Consider the following 20,320-nt stretch of genomic DNA (forward strand, 5'->3'; position numbering starts at 1 on the left):
GAGCGAAATAAAGACAGAGATGAAGAATGATGCTGGCAGAGAGAGGGGGGCATGTTATGACATCAGACGTCGTTAACCAATTAGGCGGGGTGTTGCAGGAGAGTGGTTCCAGGAGCCACTAAAAGCCTCACTGTCACTGACCTCAGGAAGAGAGAATTTAATAACAATCTCTCCTTTCTCTCTCCCCCCCCCCCCCCCATCCTTTCTTTCACCAGCAGCCACTTCAGTGGCCGTCTTTGTCCTGCCTGAGCTGCTGGACCGTTATTTGTGTTGAGCGGAGCAAACCTGCCCATCTGGAGCACCGAGTTAGGAACCTGAGGCCCCGGCTACTTTTAACTGTGTGTCAAGACTGCAGATTGCTCCTGAGTTTCCACATGACCAGATTAGCAATTAGCTTTAATGAGCTTCAGTCAGAAGGTGAAGCTGCAGAAAGATCTCATTGTGGGTTTTGAATGGAAAGAGGGTAAGCAACACTTGAGTTGAACTAAAGCAAAGACCTGGAAAAGTGTTCGGCTACCTTCTGATCGCTGTGCACTGAGCAAACCGGATAAAACGACACAAGCTGCTACGGGGAGGGACCCGCAAGACGTCTGCTTTTCATTTCAATTCATTGCACAGGCAAGAAGCGCTTTTATCTAAAACTGTCCCGCTAATGTAAAGAGACAATCAGCCCCAGAGCTCACAAGCATTCTCACAAACACACATACAAGTGTAGGAACAGCTGAGCTTTAGATTGCTCCAAAATCCCCTGCGACCATGAGTTTGGGCCAGAGGGGTGAAATAAACTTACCACCTGCTACTGGTAGTCCACACACACACAGACGCACACACACATGCACACACACACACTTTTCCCTAACATCTGCCACTGCAGTCCCTTGTGTTTTGCCAACACCGGAAACTTTCAGACTAATAGTCACAGCTCAAGGCAGTGCTTACAGTTTCCCAGCTTTTAATGGCTGTTCGCCTTACATCATTAATGCATATCAATCACCATAAACACACACACACACACACACACACACGTAGAGCACACACACAGCGGGATTTGTATCAGTGAGCTGTGAATAACAGAGTTGAAAGCCTCTGCAGTGAGTGTTCAGCTGTTAAAAGTTCAGAGGCAGAGAACAGAGCGATGGCGGCAGGGACAGAGTAGAAAAGAAAAATAAAAGAAGAGAGAAAGTGACTGAGGAGAACCTGCAACACTCAGATGATTACAGAGGTGAACAAAACAATAGAAATACCCTCTGAGACAATGCAGCAGCTTTGTACTGAATACCAATCGGATGAACATCAGCGTTTCTTGAGATGCTGTTTGAATCGATGTGGAGCAAATACACCATTACTACTACACACTGCATCTCTTGTTTTGCACCACAACAAGAAAAATTGCTGTTTTATTTACAACAAACCCTCCAGCCCAAAGCCTAAGGTGGTTCAGTTCTGACCACTTGCAGATATGCATTGCGATTTCACCCTCTACCTCAAATGTCAAGCAAATACAAAAGTTCTGTGTGAAACTGACCCAGACTTTTTGTCAAAGATCTTCACTGGTGATGAGAGTTTTGTCTACGGCTATGACCCAGAAAACAAACATCAGTGTGAGAACCTCTAGTCTCCAAGATTGAGGAAGCTGCATCAGGTCGGCAGCATGACCAAGAGCAAGCTTGTTGCTTTTAGTTAACATTCTCAGTTTTGTGCACTGAGTTCATTCCTGAAACTCAGAACGTCAGTAAAGGGTTCTACTGTAACATGCTGAGGCATGTGAGGGAGAACATTTGATGTGAACAATCTGAACAGGCATTTGGGTTCTGTAAAGCATCTTCAGACAACCTGACCTGTAATTGGCGCTATAAAAATAAAATTGAATTGAACTGAACAGCATGCCATCCCTTTCCACTGACGCTGCTCACCACGTTTGACTTCTTTCTCTTTCCTAAAATGAAATACAAGTTGAAGGGTTTGCCGTTTTGGCACAATGGAGAAGATCCAGCATCGTCACAGGTGGTGCCCGACATGCTTCAAACATGGCAGGAGTGCTGAGATTGGGAAGGAGATGGTGGCTAAATTAAAATCAGGTACAGATTTTGCATTTTATAAACATTCTCTGAACTTTCAATCACAACTTGTGTGTTCTCTGAGTGCATTTCTATACTATATTCAATATTTACCTGTAAACTTTTTGATGTTTTCTTTTTTATAGTTATGTTCAGGTACTCACAGCTCTTGGTTAAGGTTAGCAAAAGATCCTGTTTCTGTTCTACAACAGGAAATATTTACAGTGACATGTGTCACCGTATGCTAATTTAAATGTAATCAAATTTATAATTTTTAGCCATCCCAAAACCTAACGGCAGAGTATAGTCTGCACAGAAGCCTTGAATTCTGGTACAAGAGTCAAGCACATCCTTTCAACTCTAATGCAGGTCAGTGGAATATGGAAATGTGGCTCTACTGTTGCACCGAAACGTAACTGGGGAAGCACTGCAGTTGAATAGAAAAGTCACTTCTAGGAGATAGACGTGTCCCTCCTGATATGACCCATTTCTCTCTAGTTCCAGAGTGATTTTGTCTACTTCATCCCACTGATTAATTTGGCTAACGCAACCAAACAACAAAGAACTTGCTGAGATTAAAATCATCTGTCAAAACTTCCATTCCTACAACACAATCCATGTGTTTCACAAATATTAATGATGTTTTACTTAAAAGTTAGCCAAAAAATGATTGTATAATGAGCAATTAAACATTAAATGGACTCCATCTTTGATCTCCTGGGAATCACATAACAAACAAAACTTTTTCTCTTCAAGGAAACCATTAAACCTTTCTGTTAAAGTAATTAACGGTAATTTATCTGAAGGCAACTGTACACACAGAAGTTCTGCAAAAAGGTCTGGAAGAGTAGGCTTTCGTGAGACTATGTATTCTTAATTGAGATGGTTTTACATCTGTAAAGTGGACCTCAAAACAATATTTGCTGTGTATGACAAATAGACTCCAACTGGAACACTGTCGGTAACACATGGACACACACACAAACACATGAGCGGTCATGGAGGACAAACAGCGATCAAAAGTCCAGCCCCTCTCGCCTGACTCTCTTTCATCTTTGCATGCTAATTAACCTTGACCTGAAACCTCCCAGTGCTTAATTGCTACCATGGAAACGACTGCCATTTGCAGAAGTGTCTCACACACACACAAACGTACAGACGCACACACCAAACGCACCGTTCAATTAGAACCATCCATTCTGCTTGACTAGCAGCAGTCATCACCATCAGCCCATCAGATATCATCTGCCTCTGTCTGTTTCTGCCCCATCAACTCAAAGAGATGACGAAGAGGAAGACGGCAGGAAGAGAGGAGAAAAAGGAAAATCAAGGCGTAAATGTGAAACACCGAAATAGGTGAGGATCTAGAGTGGAATAAAACATCTTCACATCCTTCAGTTAAGAAAAAGTATCAGAATCATCTAATTTTAGAAGTTAGAATGTGAGAATGTTTATTGATGTGTTTTTTTTAAACAAAAATAACAGTGAAGGGATTTAATGCAGTGGTGCCCAACCTAAGGGTCACATTCCTTCTGAAAGGTCGGGCGATATATCTGGTGGTTTATAAGATGATTAATGCAGTAAACAGTTCTGCTGACTAAAATGACATTTTTGTTCTTTGGCTTTTTGCTGACCTTTATTCTTCACTGTAGATTATTTAATTTCTTTGGGCCACAATCTTTTATTAAAAACTTTAAAGAGTAGCTTTTTCCTTTGGTATGTAGAACGTAGTGGAGGTAAAAAGAAAACATTTTATCTGCAAAGTAATGAATCATTTTGGAGTAAAAATAAAACAATACAGTGTGCCTCAAACTGTATTTGACTACATCTACTTTGTTACTTTCTACCACTGAGGATTACACTTGCAGATAATTTGGCCAAGCCTGATAACAAACTGTGGTGCTTGTTTGCTGCAAGGGGGGAAAAAAGACTTGAAAAAAACAAATGAGACTGTTTGAAGGTAAGGAGTCAAAGAAGTGAAGATGCAAAAAGAACCAGCTCAGTCAAAATGCAATAAAAGTCAGCCAAGCCAACCCAATGGCTGCTATCTCCCGAGAGAGCTGATTGAGGGAAATGAAGCAGGAGATGGGAGCACTGCCATAGTTTCAGAAATGCAGATTCAAAGTATTTCCTTCCCTCCATCTCCCCACCAGGAAGACACACCGAGACTGTAACGTATACACATGCATGCATATATATATAGTCTCAGTTCAAATGAGGCATGTCACGGCCACAGCACTGAACTTAAAAAACCCGCACAGACCGGCATGGGACCAGCATGCTGCACATCAGGATTATTACTAGCGGGTTTTGTCTGAACATGCAGGTTGCCGGGCAGTAATGTGTTGTGGTTAATAACCCTTTCCTCTCCTCTTTCCATCTCATCACTACTTCATTCCCTCCTTCCACTTTCCATCCTCCAGGTGCTAAAGACCAAAAGAATGACAGCTGCTGCACACTGCACACACTACGCCGCACCGAAATCATCTCAACCAAGCCTCTAACCTGCTTGAAGCAAAGGCGACTGCATCGCCTCTGCAGCTACTGGGGACCGTGTTGATCTGACCTAAAGCCAGCACACGCCCGTGACAGTCGGTCAGTAGACATTAGACAAATCTTCCAACCTGCCTCTAAAAATGACCCACATGAGTGAGATGAGCATTTTTCTTAAAACAGTCGACCTTTGTTGCCGTGGTCACAGTAATAAATTTGCAGGTAAGATTATCGAATGGTCACTGTTGAAACATAAAGGTGACTTTTGTCTTGATTTGGTTTTTGTCTCCCCATGTGTTAACCCTGAACAGCTCCTCTACACAAACTTTGTGGCTCTAAAACTACGTCACCTCAGTTCCTCATTCATTACTACTTTGGCCGCCAGAGGCTGCTATAAAAATTAATTATGGGTCACAATAATCTGCCCGAGGTCATTCTTTCAGCTAAAAACACGACCATAAAGCTTCACTGAGTTCATGTGCAGCTGTTTGTGTATTTGAGAATTTCTTTTATTGTTATTTTCTTAAATAAATAAAAAAAAATTGCATGCGAGCTTCTGGTATATTTTAAGTTTCTGTATAGCCGATTGATTTGTCTGAAAACAATCAATGTTTGCTGTTTTGTTGAAATAAAAAAATTGATATTTTTGTTGTAAAAAATCATTTTAATGTAGGTTATTTCCTTTGATGGAAGCAGAGCTCTTGTACAGCTGGTTGAAATTATTGCTACTTTATTGAGTAAAAGAATCCCTTCAATTGTAATTTTGGTAGTTTTCTTACATAGATGAAAGATTTTCTATGTCTGTGTTAAAACAAGTTATTCTTACAGCCGATAGTTGAAGCAAAACAAAGCACCAAAGCAAACTCAGCTAAAGTTCTGAACAAAAGCCAGCACTCGTCAGGTGGAGGAGTGTTGTGATTCAACAATGGGAATGAAGGGCAGCTGAGCAGTCGGCTTGTTTCCAATTTCCCCGTGGCTTATGGGAAAATGGGAACGCACGGTGGAAAGAAAGGAGGCACAAGTTTAACTAACAAGGGGAATTCCACATTGTTTTCTTCCACGGTTCCACCTCTCACACTCTCCTGTACCTTTTTAGCACAGGTTCAGCAAGGACAGACAATATCCTGAGCTGCTAGGATGTCTGGGAAACACCAAGTGTAACCTAGCGGGTCACTGAGGCAACTCTGACAGGAATCTTATGTGTGCTGAACACACACACCGACAGTCACCCACCTACCCAGAGTGCTGCTTGTAATTATGAGAGCTGTAAAACAGGCTGACATCATAGCCTTGGGTTCCTCATTCCCCCTGCAGCCTCTCTTTCAAACTGTAATGTACAGCACTTACCGGATTCACTGTTCAGGAGTCTAGATTTAACTTTTAGCATCTGTAGCAGCCCAGTTTCTTCCAAAATTGCAAACTAAATGTTTGTTTTTCCTGTAACTCACTCCTAATCAGACACAGCTACAAAATACCTAAATAGTGAATGGATATTCTTGTGGAGACGATAGCGACGGTAGAAGGAGTAAAACAGTAAGAGTGAAACGTAAATAACGGGAAATTCAAGGTCTGTCAAAGCGTGCTGTCATTATCAGTTTCTCGGTTGCGGTTACTGGGCTGAAATGTGTTGGAAACTCGAATGAAAACACTGAGAAGTGCATTGACATTTCACAAGTCGACACCAAGTACAGGAAAATGCTACAGTTTAAAATAGAACTTGTGCTGAAAGCATTCTGTGGACAGACAATACTTTCTTATACTCCAGAAAAAACACTCAGCTGACAGAACAGCGAAGAACAGAATCTGGTCCAATGCTGAGAAAACAAACTGTTAAAATTCCTCCTTTTGAACTCATAAATTTGCCTGCCAATGAACTGTCAGGATGCAGGTGACCTTGACTTCCAAATTTTGACCTCTGACCCAGGAAACGGAAAGAAACGTGCACAAACAAACACGTTTTCTCCTCCTCCTCCTCCTCGGGTTCCTCCTTCACTCTCCTTCACTTCTACATGTCTGCCAATAGTCCATAATTGAATTTCTCTGAGAAATGAGGATCTCTGTTTGCGTTACCACCACATTTAACCTCCAAAAGTTTTGCAATAAGCACCAATCCGCTCACAAACAAGGAGGAGAGAGGGTGTGAAGTCTTCTAGCCGTGTGAAATATTTAAGAGGGCCAGTGGGAGGAAAAAAACGCTGTTTTGTTTTTGTGAAGAAGTGAAGAGACAGAGAGAGAGAGAGAGAAAGAGAGTTTCAGGAGAACCATAAACCACAAAAGCTCTCCTTCGACTCGGCCCATTTAGGCCCATTTAGACACAACACACTTGCAAGAGAGCGAGACTGGAGGGAAGGAAAAAACATAGAGAGGAAGCACATGAGCCCCTGTTATTGTTGCTGTTCGACAGAGAAACAGACAGACAGACGGATGGAGGGAAAAAAGGATAAGTGTTGGGAGGAAGGAGTGATATTAAATGATCAGAGTCCTAACTTGTCCTTGCATAGTTTATCTGATCACTCTTTCAGATAGCATCTGTTTTATCCTGCATTACCCAATCTTCCTGGCATCCTGTGTGTGTGTGTGTGTGTGTGTGTGTGTGTGTGTGTGTGTGTGTGTGTGTGTGTGTGTGTGTGTGTGTGTGCATGTGTGTGTCAGAGTGTGTTGGAGTGTGTGTGTGTTCTCCTGTCTGACACTTGCTGAGAGGTCAGAGTTCTTTTGAGCAGCCATCCAATTACGGGGGGCATGGCGTTACCGTAGAGATGAGAGAAAACTGTAATTGGATAATGACACATCAGGGTTGGAACCTGTCATTAGACACTAGCAGAGAAACTCGCACATGTACACTTAGGCGTGTGCACACTCACACACACACACTCACACAGACAGACAGGTCGGGTACCAACCTGTGATTACAAACCTGCTGATCTATCTCCAGCCTCCAGCTACACAGCTACAATGTCACACTTTCTCCCTTTTTCTCTCCCACATTATTCTCCTCTGAATGCAGCATAAGATTCATTTTAAACACATATGCATTTTAATTTAAATTTCACACCTATGGCGTTCTAAAATTTGGTTTCAGAGCTCGAAATTCTCCCAAAGTGACAGCGACTGGATGTGTTGTGGGTCTGTTTCTGGCCCGAGTCCTCACATTATGTAAACATAGTGCGTTTTAATGAGCCTAGGTCGCTGTGGTCACTTCAAACACACTCAGCTTTTGGGGAAATAATGTGAGAGGCTCTAAACTTGTGAGCAACATCTCTGGGAGCAATCACTGGTCAGCTCCCAGTTTCCTCTCTTGGTTTCTTCTGCATCATTACCATGGATGAGGGTCTTGCATAAGCCTCTCCAAACCAATGTGTAGGCTCGGGGGGAGAGAGAGAGAGAGGTGGGGAGGGGGAGTGGAGAGGGAGCGCAGGCAAGAAAAAGAGTACGAGAGGGGAAAGAATTGAGAGAAAGGTACTGGAGAGAGAAAGGGAAGATAACAGCAGAAAGGGGGGAGACGGACGAGGAGGGAAAGAAAATGGGGGCGCAAAAAAAGACTAAGTGAGCAGGAGAGGCAGCGAGGGAGGATGGTGAGGTTTTCTTTTGTGGTGGTTGGAGAGTGACAGGGGTGCCAATGGAGTGGCCTGCGATGACGGTCCCACTGGAGAATGCCGGCTATGCCAGTGGAGTGGCACTAATGGAGCCAGAGAGGGGATGCAGTTGCCTGCCCCGGAGGGGGGATATTGTGCAACTGGACAAGGCGGCTTGACACGGAGCCAAGATGGAGGATTAGAGGGGAGGATGGGGGGGGAGGCACCCAGGGCAGAGAAAGACAGCCATGTTAGGTCTGCTGACTGATTGACATAAACTGAACTCTTTCTGTCTTCCATTTGACTGACGAGACTCGGTGAGCGCTCAGAGTTTCTAGTTCTGGTCGCTCTTTATTCTCTCAGTCAGTGTCTTACTGATACCAAAGTTTTCTGCTAAAGTTGGAACACTGGTGCAACATTTGATGACCGTGTGCTGCTTAAACTGTCACACCACCGTCAGTCTCATCAGATCGAGTTTTTAAGTGTTGTTTCTGTATCTGTATGACAGAGAAATAAGGTTTGAATGATGGTATGCACAACAGCAGCAGCAACTGTAAAGCCCAAACAGCCTCCTGCTCCTCTACATGGATGCACACGGCAAGCCGGGGTCAATATTGCTGAGTAGCGGTTTGTTTGATTGGGGTGAGTGGAGGAGCGCTGCATGATGAATTGTCCTGATTACTCCATAATCCCTCCCATAATTCACTGGCCGGACCAACTCATCCATCAGTACGGGGCTTGGATCCATACCTGGAGATGACGAGTGCCTCAGAGAGAGACAGAGGAGGAAGCACACAGAGAGGAATATACATGGTCCTGGTTCTGAGCTGAGTAACCCTGCTTCTTATTGTTAAGCTAAACACTGAGGCTAATGTGAACGAGTAGGAAGCAGACATGAATTAGCACAAGCAGGGAAGTGAGGAGGATGCAGGTTGATTTAGCTGTTTTGTTGGGAGGTATTACCACACACACGGTGACCCCCTAATCACACACAAGCAAGGTGAGGAAACGCTTTGATGATCTAGGAGACCTCACAGGCACACACACAGATTCACACACACTCTGCTATCGTAACTACCTGCTTCCAGGTAAGCTCTTCCTGGCGTTGGATAGGTATGTAACCCCCTCCCAATAATCCACACTCAGGTTACACACACACACACACCTGGGCACTTCTCTCTGACAGACTTGCTGGCTCCAGGCTTCGGGCTACCTGCCATCTACAGTAAGTACTGACATACCTCTCTCCTCTCCTTTCCACATGACTCTCCCCTCAGCTCTTATCCTTTCTTTACTTTCTCCGTCCCGCACTTTCCACCAGCGCTCTACATTATTCTTTTCACAGCTAGCTCACAATGAGGAAGACACCGTCTTTCTTCACCTCTGTAAATTCCTCCCTGCTCCTTTTTTCCACACCATTTAAGAGAGCAAACACATCTCTAATCTTTCCCTTAAATACCCTTCATTCATTCAGTCTGTATCCACCCCTCCTCTCTCTCTCTCTCTCTCTCTCTCTCCGTCTGTTTTTCCAGGCGTAGCTCTCGCTGCTCGTCTAATTTGATGGGCAAAGCAGCACCATCATCATCATCACCCCTGGCATGTCCATTATCCTGGATATCTCATCGGTTGACATCGAAGCTCTCCGACCTTTGACCTCAGAGCGCCGAACTCTGACACTCGTACACCCCTGAGCGACAGGAGATTAATGAAGTTGTCGTCAAAAGTTAGCTTTATAGAAATGGAATTGTGTGCAAAGATTAAACAACAATTAAGAAAAGTGTCAGGATTTCCAACTTCTTACACAGATCAAAATGTTGCATGCTAATTTAAAAGGGATATATGACAAATATTACACACATTCTGCACATGAAAGTTGTCAAAAAAAATGTTATTTCTTTACAACAATGAATTCAGTCATGTCTTAAGATTAGATTAAATTCACTGCATACAAAACAGCAAGTAATATATATATATATATGTGTGTGTGTGTGTGTGTGTGTGTGTGTGTGTGTATGTATTTTTCCTTGCATAAATGGCTTAAAATGTAATGTTCTCTTAATGTGGCACGTTGAAAAGATTTTTGGTTGAAGTGCAGCAGCTGTCACTTGTCTTTTGTTAAAGGAGCAGAGAGGACTCTACAACGGACGGCAGACGTCTCATATTAAATGAACTCTATCCTCTGATTGAAAAGGTGGGTGAACAAAACACAATGCTATTCTTTTTTTATTATTTAAGATATTTTTTCAGGCTTTTTCCCTTTTATTATTCAGGAGGGACGGCTGTAGGAGAGACAGAATAGCAGAGCAGAGAGAGGAGATGACATGCAGCAGTAAGGACTCTTAGTACACGGTGTGCACGCTCTCAGATCCCCAACACAATGCAACTCAACAGTACGACAAACTACATCCTCCAAAATCACTAATAAGTTAAATCACTGCAAAACTGTGCATTAGAAGTGTGATCAGGCTGGACTTATTGCAGAGCTGGTGTATTACAGAGTGCATTAGTTTCAGCTGGTTGGACCAAATGAACTGAGCACATATTGTTAGTCCAGGGTTTCCCACAATGTTTGTGTAGTGTTATGCTGCTAGAACTGAACACAAAATACAGTTCAATAAAAAAGCTGCACACACAAACACGCGCGCACTTCCTCGGCTCCATTCAGGAACAAGTTAGGTCTCGCCGTGGTAAAATAAAGCAGGGGCGTTTTCATATCTTTACATTCTGTCTGTATAACATAATCTTTTGTACCGGTGCCCTCTTAATAATGCCAGTTGGGCTTTGGCAAGCCCTCTCCGAATCGCTTGAGAATGAATTACAGCATTGTGTTGGGATCTGAAAGGCCAAATCACTTCTTAGGAATGAGTGGCCTTGAGCAATTCAGATAGGCAGTCATGTGACTCATATGATGGCAAGAGAGTGAGTCACTGACACTCAACACCTCAACACTGTTGTAGCTGTCGGTTTGTACTCGAGGTGATTCATAATGTGTACACAGACGACATGGAAATATCTGAACAACACACAAACTCCACCACAAGAAAGAGAAGTAAAAATCACTATTTTCCCATTTGGCTTGCTATGTGTGTGATCCAATAGTCCTAATGAAAACATTTCGTGGACAATAATGGCTTTGTGTGTGCTGTAGAGATCTGAAAAGAGCGGTTTTCTTGTGCGTGCGTGTGAGAGAGAGCGAGTTTTTATATCTGTTAAAATGCATTCAGAGAAACAGGAGGGGGCAGGAAATATTACTGAATGGTAAAGCGATGTGTTTGTGTCAGTGTGCTGCTAGATAGAGAAAAGAAAAAGAGAGAGAAGGGGGGGAGAAGAGAGAAAGCCATCCGCAAGTGCCTCGGGCTCCCAGGGCTTAACTTCATTTCCTTAGACAGACATAATGGCAGATATTTGCATATCGTATGTACACAAAGTCAACGGCCAAATATCCTCCAATCCAAAACGCTGCTACCAACAGATAGTGATCTTTGTGGAGGCAGGTTGAAAGCTCTGGAAGTAAAACAGCTTTTTTTTCCCAAATCTTTGATTTTCGTTGATCTTTAGTTTGGTTTAGTGTACAACCACATAAACAATAAAGTCAGTTCAGCCTATGTGATGGATTGTCTTTTATATTTTATTAATCTGTTTATCTGTCAGATTTATTTTGCTAAAAGTTCCTAGTAAACTGTACTATGTGACCCCGTTAAAGAGTGCAGGTCAAACCATGTTGAACAAGCTCTTCTCCTCACAGCATTAAAACAACAACGTGGATAAACAGCTGTCTCATGTGGCACTTTTCGTGAGTAAACTTTAATTTATCATGATTTTCGTTAATGAGGGGGAGGAGATTTCCCCTCCTCAACCCTATAAATCACCTCCTGCTTAGATCTCCTGACTGGAACATTCCTCACCTCCGACCTCTGCCGGACCCAGAGGTCATCGTCACTGTGGCAACTAAAACGCCTGACGCTCTCCGTCGTAATTAAAAAACATTATTTACTCAGAGAAAATGTAATTTTCTCTACCTCTGACCTCTCTCTTCCTTTTTCCTTTCTCCTCCTCCCTCCTTCTCTGTTAGTTAACCATCAACACGCTGGGAAAGCCCACATCTTCTGGCTGCACTCTTGTGTTGAAGCCTGTCGTGTCGGCCGAGCTGGTGTGTGTGTGTGTGACAGTGTGTGTTGTATGTGTGCGGCAGGGTTAAGCTCTCACAGAAGACAAAGCCACAACCTTCAAGGCTGCTAAGCAACAATGCCGCCTGGTAAAGCCTCATCAGGGCACCGTTTAGCAGAGGATTAGAGACTATTACACACACATAAACACACACACCCAAAACGAAGCCTCATCAGCTCATTAATTCAAACCTCACTTTGACTCTGATTTAATGTGTGTGTGTGGGACCCGAGGTTCACTCATTTTCTCCTTCTCAATCAACTTGTCCATGCTGACTTTCCTTCTCAGCGGAGTGAAGATGAAGGACAACTAACTTCCCCTCAGCTTCTCTTCTCGTCTCCCTCGCACACACAAACAATCTGTTGCTTTTCTCAGTGCGTTTCCATCCACATGTGAGTCTTTTCAATTTGTGCATAAAGAAAACTAACTGGAGAGGCAAAAAAAAAAAGTTGTAGACTTGGTTGAAGTGGGTGATGAGGAACTTAAATGTCCGTAACACAAAAGAAACAGAAGAAATGGAAAGAGAAAAGCCCTGCAACTTTATGCAGCGGCGAGAAGACAACATGGTCTCATTTATGATGAATTATAACAGTGACAAATATGTAATGTGATCTATTAAAAAAGGTTTCCAATGATTTTCTAATATAAATGACAGTTTGCAGGTAATAAACGGTTCTAAATATTAAAAGATTGGAGCAAATGTCAAACAAATTTACAAATAAATACTTTGCAAACCGTATAAATATCCCTATTTAGGCATTTAAAAAGAGCAGAGTTGATATTTACTATAATAACATTCTTATAATAAATATGTAATGTTAATAATATTAATAATTCTACACTGCCATTCAAAAATTTGGGGTCACTTAGAAATGTCCTGATTTTGAAAAAAGAGCAGTTTTTTCCCAATGAAGATATCATTAAATGAATCAGAAATACAGTGTAGACATTGTTAATGCGGTAAATGGCTATTCTAGATGGAAACAGCTGATTTTTAATGGAATATCTCAATAGGGGTACACAGGAACATTTCCAGCAACCATCACTCCTGTGTTCTAATGCTACATTGTGTTAGCTAATGGTGTTGAAAGGCTGACTGATGGTTAGAAACACTCTTGTGCAGTTATGTTAGCACATGAATAAAAGTGTGAGTTTTCATGGAAAACATGGAGTTGTCTGGGTGACCCCAAACTTTTGAACAGTAGTGTACATACAAAAAGTATAAAATATAAGCTAAAGCCAAACTATCTCTCCATGTTGTCTTTTGATTTCAAATCCAAACATCAGTTTTATTCTCCTGTTTACACATTTGGCATATATCTGTGCTTGTAAATATTAATATTAGTGAATTACTTTTGCGTGTAGATATCTGTTGTCACCATAAATGAAGTGGATTACATTTGTGTGTGGAATCTGAGACTCGTCATGGTCTCTGATCATGCGTGTTGAATTGAGAAAAAGGAAAAGATGCTCCTCAATTAATAAAATAAATACATCAATCAAACAGAATTTATGTCTTCTATATTGGCATTGTTTGTTTTAGGTTTTGTTCGTTTGCTCTTTTAATTCCATAAATTTTCTTCTTCTGTCGTAATGCTCCCAGCAGTGTAATTAATTTGTGTTATTTCCGTTCATTTCTCCCTTTACTTTCTGCTCTTTAATTAACGCAGAAAAGCCCTGCGACAAACAGTCCTCAGTGATACAGTGACCTGGTGAGCTGTTACTGGGGCATCTTAGCCAGAAAGTGACCAAGCAGCAAATAAACACTTGCACAAAACACCATCCACACATGAATACATACAAACACTGTCACGCCAATCGGGCATCACTCTCAGACATAACCATACTTTTCAACTGTGGGAGCAGTGACCCATTCTCTTATCCTCCCATCACCCCATCCCTTCATCAACCCCTCTTTCATCTCTCTCTCTTTCATCTCACTGCTGATTTCTGTCCAGCAAAAAGGGAAGAGACACAAAGACGAGAGAGAGAGAGAAAGCTGGCAGAGGAGAAGAGAAGAGAGGAGGTAAAACTAATGCACTGTAAGGCACCTCCAGCCAAACACAAAGGCTTCACATCATCCACAGAATCCACCGAAAACAGCAGAACGGGTGATGAGAAGGACGATACAATGTACTACTTATGAAATGGTACAGTTTCAGTTTAAATCGACATAAATGCACTCCAATCTTATAATGAGAAAAAGCATAGTAGTGAATAAAGACATTAAATAATATTGATTTAAAAGAAATGTGCATTTAACATAAATAAAAACAAAGATATTAAGGGTCAATGTAAATTATTTTACTGCTAGAATCCAAATATGCGATCCTCAAACTATCAGCAACACTTTTACATTTAACCAAGTAAAGAAATAGGAGTACATGTTTGCCTTTTTAACACAGTCTTTAATCTTTGTTTGTCCTAAAATTAAAGTTTCAGCCCTGGTCCTTTGGTGCCAAAACGAACATTCTTTGTGTTTTCCTTATTCATCTGTAGGAAATGATTTATTTGCTTTATTGATTAAGAGAGGGAGTGTGAAGGATCACAACGATTTAAAGAACAAGATAAACAAATATGTCGTCTGCATAGCGATGGAAAGCAATCTTACTGTCAAAAAGGGGGAGCTTTACTTCTAAATGTACACAATAATTAATCAACTTAGAGGTGTACAGTCTTTGTAAATTAGGTTTTGTATGATTGTTTTTGTGTGTTTTTTTACTCTGTGTATAGTAGAAAATGGTTGTTTTATTACACTTCTCAGCTGCCTCATTTTACTTTTTGCTATTTCTATTTTTCTCTTTCAAATTACCGAGGTCAGCTTAGAACCATGAGGAGAAAAGGGTCAGCACACCCCAGAGGAGACCAGCTTCACACTTCATCACTTTAATTTTATCAGAAAAACAAAAAGCTAAGCGTGTGTGTGTGTGTGTGTGTGAAGTCTGTTCTAATTTCAGGGTCAAAACGTGTGATTTGTTTGGCTCAGGTGACTCTTGGTCCTCATCCAAAGCAATGATCTTTTACTAGCCCGTCTTGTTTTACAGAGTCCTTCTAATGAACTGGCTGTGTTTGATCCGCTGTTCAAAGTGTCTAGTTGCTCTCTTCTCTTTCTCAGAGCAAACAGCCACAGCTGCGGTCCTCAGTATTAGTGCGGTGTGGAAACAGCGATCAACAATAGGGCCGAGGGAAACAACAGGGCTGTGTGTGTCAGAGACGGACACAGATCGACAGAGAGAGAGCTTTTTTGGGGATATGCCCACCACATGGGGTCTCCAGATGTGTATGTCTACATAACCTAATAGAGTCTGGGCCCTGGGGTGCTGCAGAAGGCTGTGAGTGTATGTAATGTGGGGTGGAGGGGTGCAGACACAGGTGTTTTAAATGGGAATGATGAAGAGCACACATGGGTTTTTATAGGAACTCACAGTCACTGCTCTCATTTTTGTGTCAGTATAATACATGTTCATGCATGCTAAAGAGTGATCCTGTCTCCTGGAAATTATGATTATATGTAACGAATTTGCATGAGCAAATATGTTTTTCAGGTTATGATATTTTGGCGGCATAATGAGGAAGAATTAACACTGATTGCATCCAAAAACTTCAAAATGTTCACGTCTGTATCACATTTGTTTTTCACCAAGCTGGTGGAGAGACTTTAGAGACGGCGGTGCAGGTCTGTCAGACAGTCTGTCCATCCAGACTGAAACAACTCTGCAGTTATTATATGGATTGGCATGAAATTTGGGGATCCTGACCGGACACATGGTAGAAATTTTATCTCTTGAATTGTTCCAACACCACAAACAGGTCAGAGTCTCTCCAGTGAAATATCTCAATATCTACTATAATATCTGCCTGTGTTAGCACAAAACCCAGCCATCTTCCATCCAGTCACTAAATACGCAAAGTACTTTGTATTGGTTTGTTTTTGTTTGGCAGTAATGTTGTATGACATATTTTTGCATGAAAGACTGAAATGGAAAGAAATGTTGCACTTTATTGTTATAATTGATATATTCTAGCAGGAACTAAACTAAAATACACAATTTTTTATAAATCCCTGATCTTAAAAACACAACAGTACGTTTGAAAAGGATGCTATCTTAAGAAAAAAAAACACCAAAATTCCACCATTTTTTAACAGCCAGAAACCATAAAAACTGAAATAATTGTTGAACTTTCCAATGGTTCTTTAAAGTCATTTGTGATGTGTATTTTTACTGGGGAAAGCTGACCAAATTTAAGGTTTAAATTGTCATATTTTATCAAATTAAGTATATTTTTTAATGTCTCATGTGTAAATTTGTCAGAAATAAACTGTTTTAACAAAAACGATCATGTAAAAAAAACAAAACTAAAAATTCCGCAAGCTTCTGCACAACTTAAAAATCATGAGAAATTCTGGGATTCTTCAGCTGAACTGCAGGCTGTGTTTTTCACATAGCACATAAGAGAAAAGTATGGAAACAAATAGGTAACAAAAATATAAGTAGTAAAGTATCTATTGTATACATATATATATGTGTGTGTGTGGTGTCACCATTTTGTTCAGTGTTTGCAACAGCTTGGGCACACAAATAAAGTAGCCCCCTGGAAAAAAAAAAAGAAATTCAACTGTTTTTTAATTATTTTTGCCATTTTAAACATGTCAAAACTGCACAGAAGAAGTTTCTGCTGCTTCTATGCTTCTATAGAGGAACAGGACTTCATATTGCAGTAAAAATAAGCCCACTTTGAGTTCAAATGTGAAGGGAGCAAAAAACACCTCAAAATGTAATGTGTTTTTGAAGGATAAATCTAACAACACAGTACAGCAGCGGTCTCCAGTCAATCCTGTAAAGTATGTCAAAAGCACGCCACACTTACTATTGTAGATAAACATGATTCAGGCAGAAATCATCCTCAGACATTTTTGGTTAAACGAGCTGGCAGTAGCTGTTCAAAGACATGTGTCACACCTGACCTCAGAGCGGTTTAATTTAGGCCTGAAAGCCCTGAACCACTCCACTGAGCAAAGGTTAAACACATACAGCAAATCCTCACGTACACACAGATTTTCCAAGCCCCAAAAACATAATTTTCATAATAGCAGGTTGAGCAAGTGTTCATTTATAGCCGCACTGTCGCAAGAACCAAAGCTGGTCAAGTTAGCACATACCTACTGCCCTCAATGTAAAACCTAACAAGGTTTCACTTCAGACGTTCTCAGGGATTTCTTGTTGTGATTTCTAAAAATAAAAACACACTGCAGGGGGTGCAGCAGCAGATGTAAGATTTAATATTGACCAAACAGTCCTAAATGCTATTGGCTCAGCCTCTGTGGTTGTTATTTATGTGGAATGATTTCCATACGTCTGCTCAGCTGCAGCGGCAACAGCTTGGCAATTTTTCTTTTATTGTCATTTAGCAATTTTCTAAAGATTTTTTTTCGCTCTTGTTCTCTGTGAGTTGTAGTATATTTCAGGAGAAAAAACCACCGCTGTAACATGATTTCATGAATGCTGTTGTGTCGAATGATCTGTGTTGAGTGAAGATGTGCGGCCAAACAGGGACCCTCTGCTAAACTCATACACCTGGAGGACCGAGGCTTACACAAACACTCACACCGAGGCAGCTTGTCTGCGACGAGCCGAGCAGAGAGCAATATATCCGAGTTGTATTTTTACCTCGGCCCACACGCTGAGCAAAATGCCAACTCCTGGCCTTGAGAAACACACACACACTTGCAGAAACACAGACGCACACGCAGACACACACCCTCAGACACGGCAGGTCAAGCCCAGCCAACCGCTGTAGCGGCCGCAGAACATAAACAACTTTCACACACTCTGTGAATCATCTGAGCATTTCAATATTGTTTTAGATAAATATATGCAGCCACACATATAAATATATGCAACCATAATTATTCCCCGAGACCACAAATGACCGTGACTGGAAGTTAGTTCCCACAGTTTCAGCAGCGTTGCAGCCCAACCCTACGGTACTGGAAATCCATAGCTCGGTTTACAGTAGCGGGCTGGAAATGAGGGCTGGAAGGTGCTTGATTACAACACACAGCGGTTCGTTGGTTTGAATGCAGACGTTTATGTTCTGTAACTAAAAGTGCTTTCTGCCCGTGAAACACAAAACGTAACTTCAGAAGAGAAACCTGTTTCCACATTTTGCTGCTTATGACTCCCTTGGTCTGTCATGCTCGCTTTCTATTCTCCATCCTCTCTCCCTCTCACACACATGTACAGACACACAAACACAGACACACACACCTCACTCCCAGTGGGCAGCAGCTGTTGGAGTGCTAATCTCCATTAGCTACTGAACTGGCTTCTATGGAGAGAGCCATGTAAAATCTGTTCTCTCACTCCTTCATCCAAGTGAAACACCAAAGCTGCGTCACACCAAAAATACAGATACGTATGTTTTTCTCTCTACCGTACAGTGACTGTAACACACTTCGGTTTGTCATTTTCAGTCATAGTCAATGAAGTGTGCGAGCTCGTGGTGATACAAACACGCCATTACATGCATCAACGGTTTCTGAGTGATCTTAAGCCTTCTTTGCAGGGCTCTCGTTAAACAAAAACCATGAGCGATTGTACAATATTCAGCTAACAAAGCAGAGGAATTGAGTGACAGATAGGAGAGGATGAATACAAAAAAAAACACACACACACACACAACTTACAGTCTGTAAAGCTTCGTTGTTCCCAGGAAAAGCAGTTCGGGAAAGATGGCCAGATTATTCCGATTCAGGCGCCTGTAAAAACACAACATAAATTAGAGAATAAACTCGACTTAGCTCCTTCCAAACAGTGTGGGTGAAGCGGTTACATGTGTGTATAATTAGCATTTAAAGTAAGATTTGTGTTTCCTGATGATCATATCAGGTTATGTTGCGGTATTTTGATTGTAATACAATTTGAGTCTATTTCGAGGGGAGTATGAAAGACGGAGGAGATTGATGGAGACAGTTTTTGAAACACACAAACATGTTCACGGATATAGGAAAAAAAACACAGGTTTATCCATGATTTAAGGGGTACAACATGGCCGCCAGACAAACGGCAAACTGGAGAAGGGCGAAGGGAATGCAGGGGGAGGAAGACGAGGGAAGGGGTTCGGATGAAGGGGGGAGGAGGGGGCGTTTTAACCACAAAGACGGAGGAGAGGAGACGATGTGGGAAAAACAAACAGGCAGTCTGGCCGGGCTACCGAATGTGTGAAAAGGACCCCACTGAGTAAACAAGGCCCTCACAGGGGAAGAACTCACAACAACCCATCATCACACACACACACACACACACACACACACACACACACACACACACACACACACACACACACACACACACACACACACACACACACACACACACACACACACACACACAAACACACACACAGAGGAGTTGAGAGAACTCGGGTGAGTTTAATAATCTGGGTGCGATCATTTAACCCTGGTTGAGTGGAGTGAAGAGGTTTGTGTGCCAGTGTGTGTTGTTGTGTGTGTGGTTGTGCCTTGATGTGAGTCAGGGAAGAGCGAGGCAACAGAGTGACACAATGAGAGACAGGCTGCTGAAACAGTTTAACCCCGACACACAACACACACACTGACAGGCTCGGCCACGGATGCTGTCGATGCGAGCAGATAAAAGAAACAGCAGAAATGAGACTGACCTCAAACTAATAAAAAGTCATGTGCAGTCCCAATTAACAACTCACAATTTGCGTGATTTTCACACACAGACCCACATATAACCTCTAAATGCCACCCTAACCACAACTTCCTTCAAAACTTTGAAAACCTCTCTTTCATTCCCTCATTGATTTTTTCCTCCTCAGCCTCATCTTTCACCTCTTTTTTTTCTTCACTAGAAGCCGCCGTGGACTTAAATAACGTCACCCTTCTGTGTCCATCTTTCACCCACAAGTGCACAAATATATGAGCGTGCTCGTGCGCAGGCACGCACATTCACACTCCACAGTTACATCAGAGGCTGCTTAAATATTTAACATCCCCCAGAAATG

The 20,320-nt window shown here is 41.9% G+C and overlaps 1 protein-coding gene across 1 annotated transcript in view; it reads right to left on the minus strand.

Annotated features, from left to right (window-relative positions):
• The window catches only part of slit2 (slit homolog 2 (Drosophila)), a 110,463-nt gene that overhangs the window by 80,947 nt on the left and 9,196 nt on the right, over positions 1-20,320 (minus strand). Inside the window, 1 exon segment of the mRNA XM_051945770.1 lies at positions 18,978-19,049. Within this exon segment, the coding sequence (XP_051801730.1) occupies positions 18,978-19,049 (72 nt within the window).

The sequence above is a fragment of the Acanthochromis polyacanthus genome, chromosome 3 (genome assembly GCF_021347895.1).
Source record: "Acanthochromis polyacanthus isolate Apoly-LR-REF ecotype Palm Island chromosome 3, KAUST_Apoly_ChrSc, whole genome shotgun sequence".
Taxonomy (NCBI): domain Eukaryota; kingdom Metazoa; phylum Chordata; class Actinopteri; family Pomacentridae; genus Acanthochromis; species Acanthochromis polyacanthus.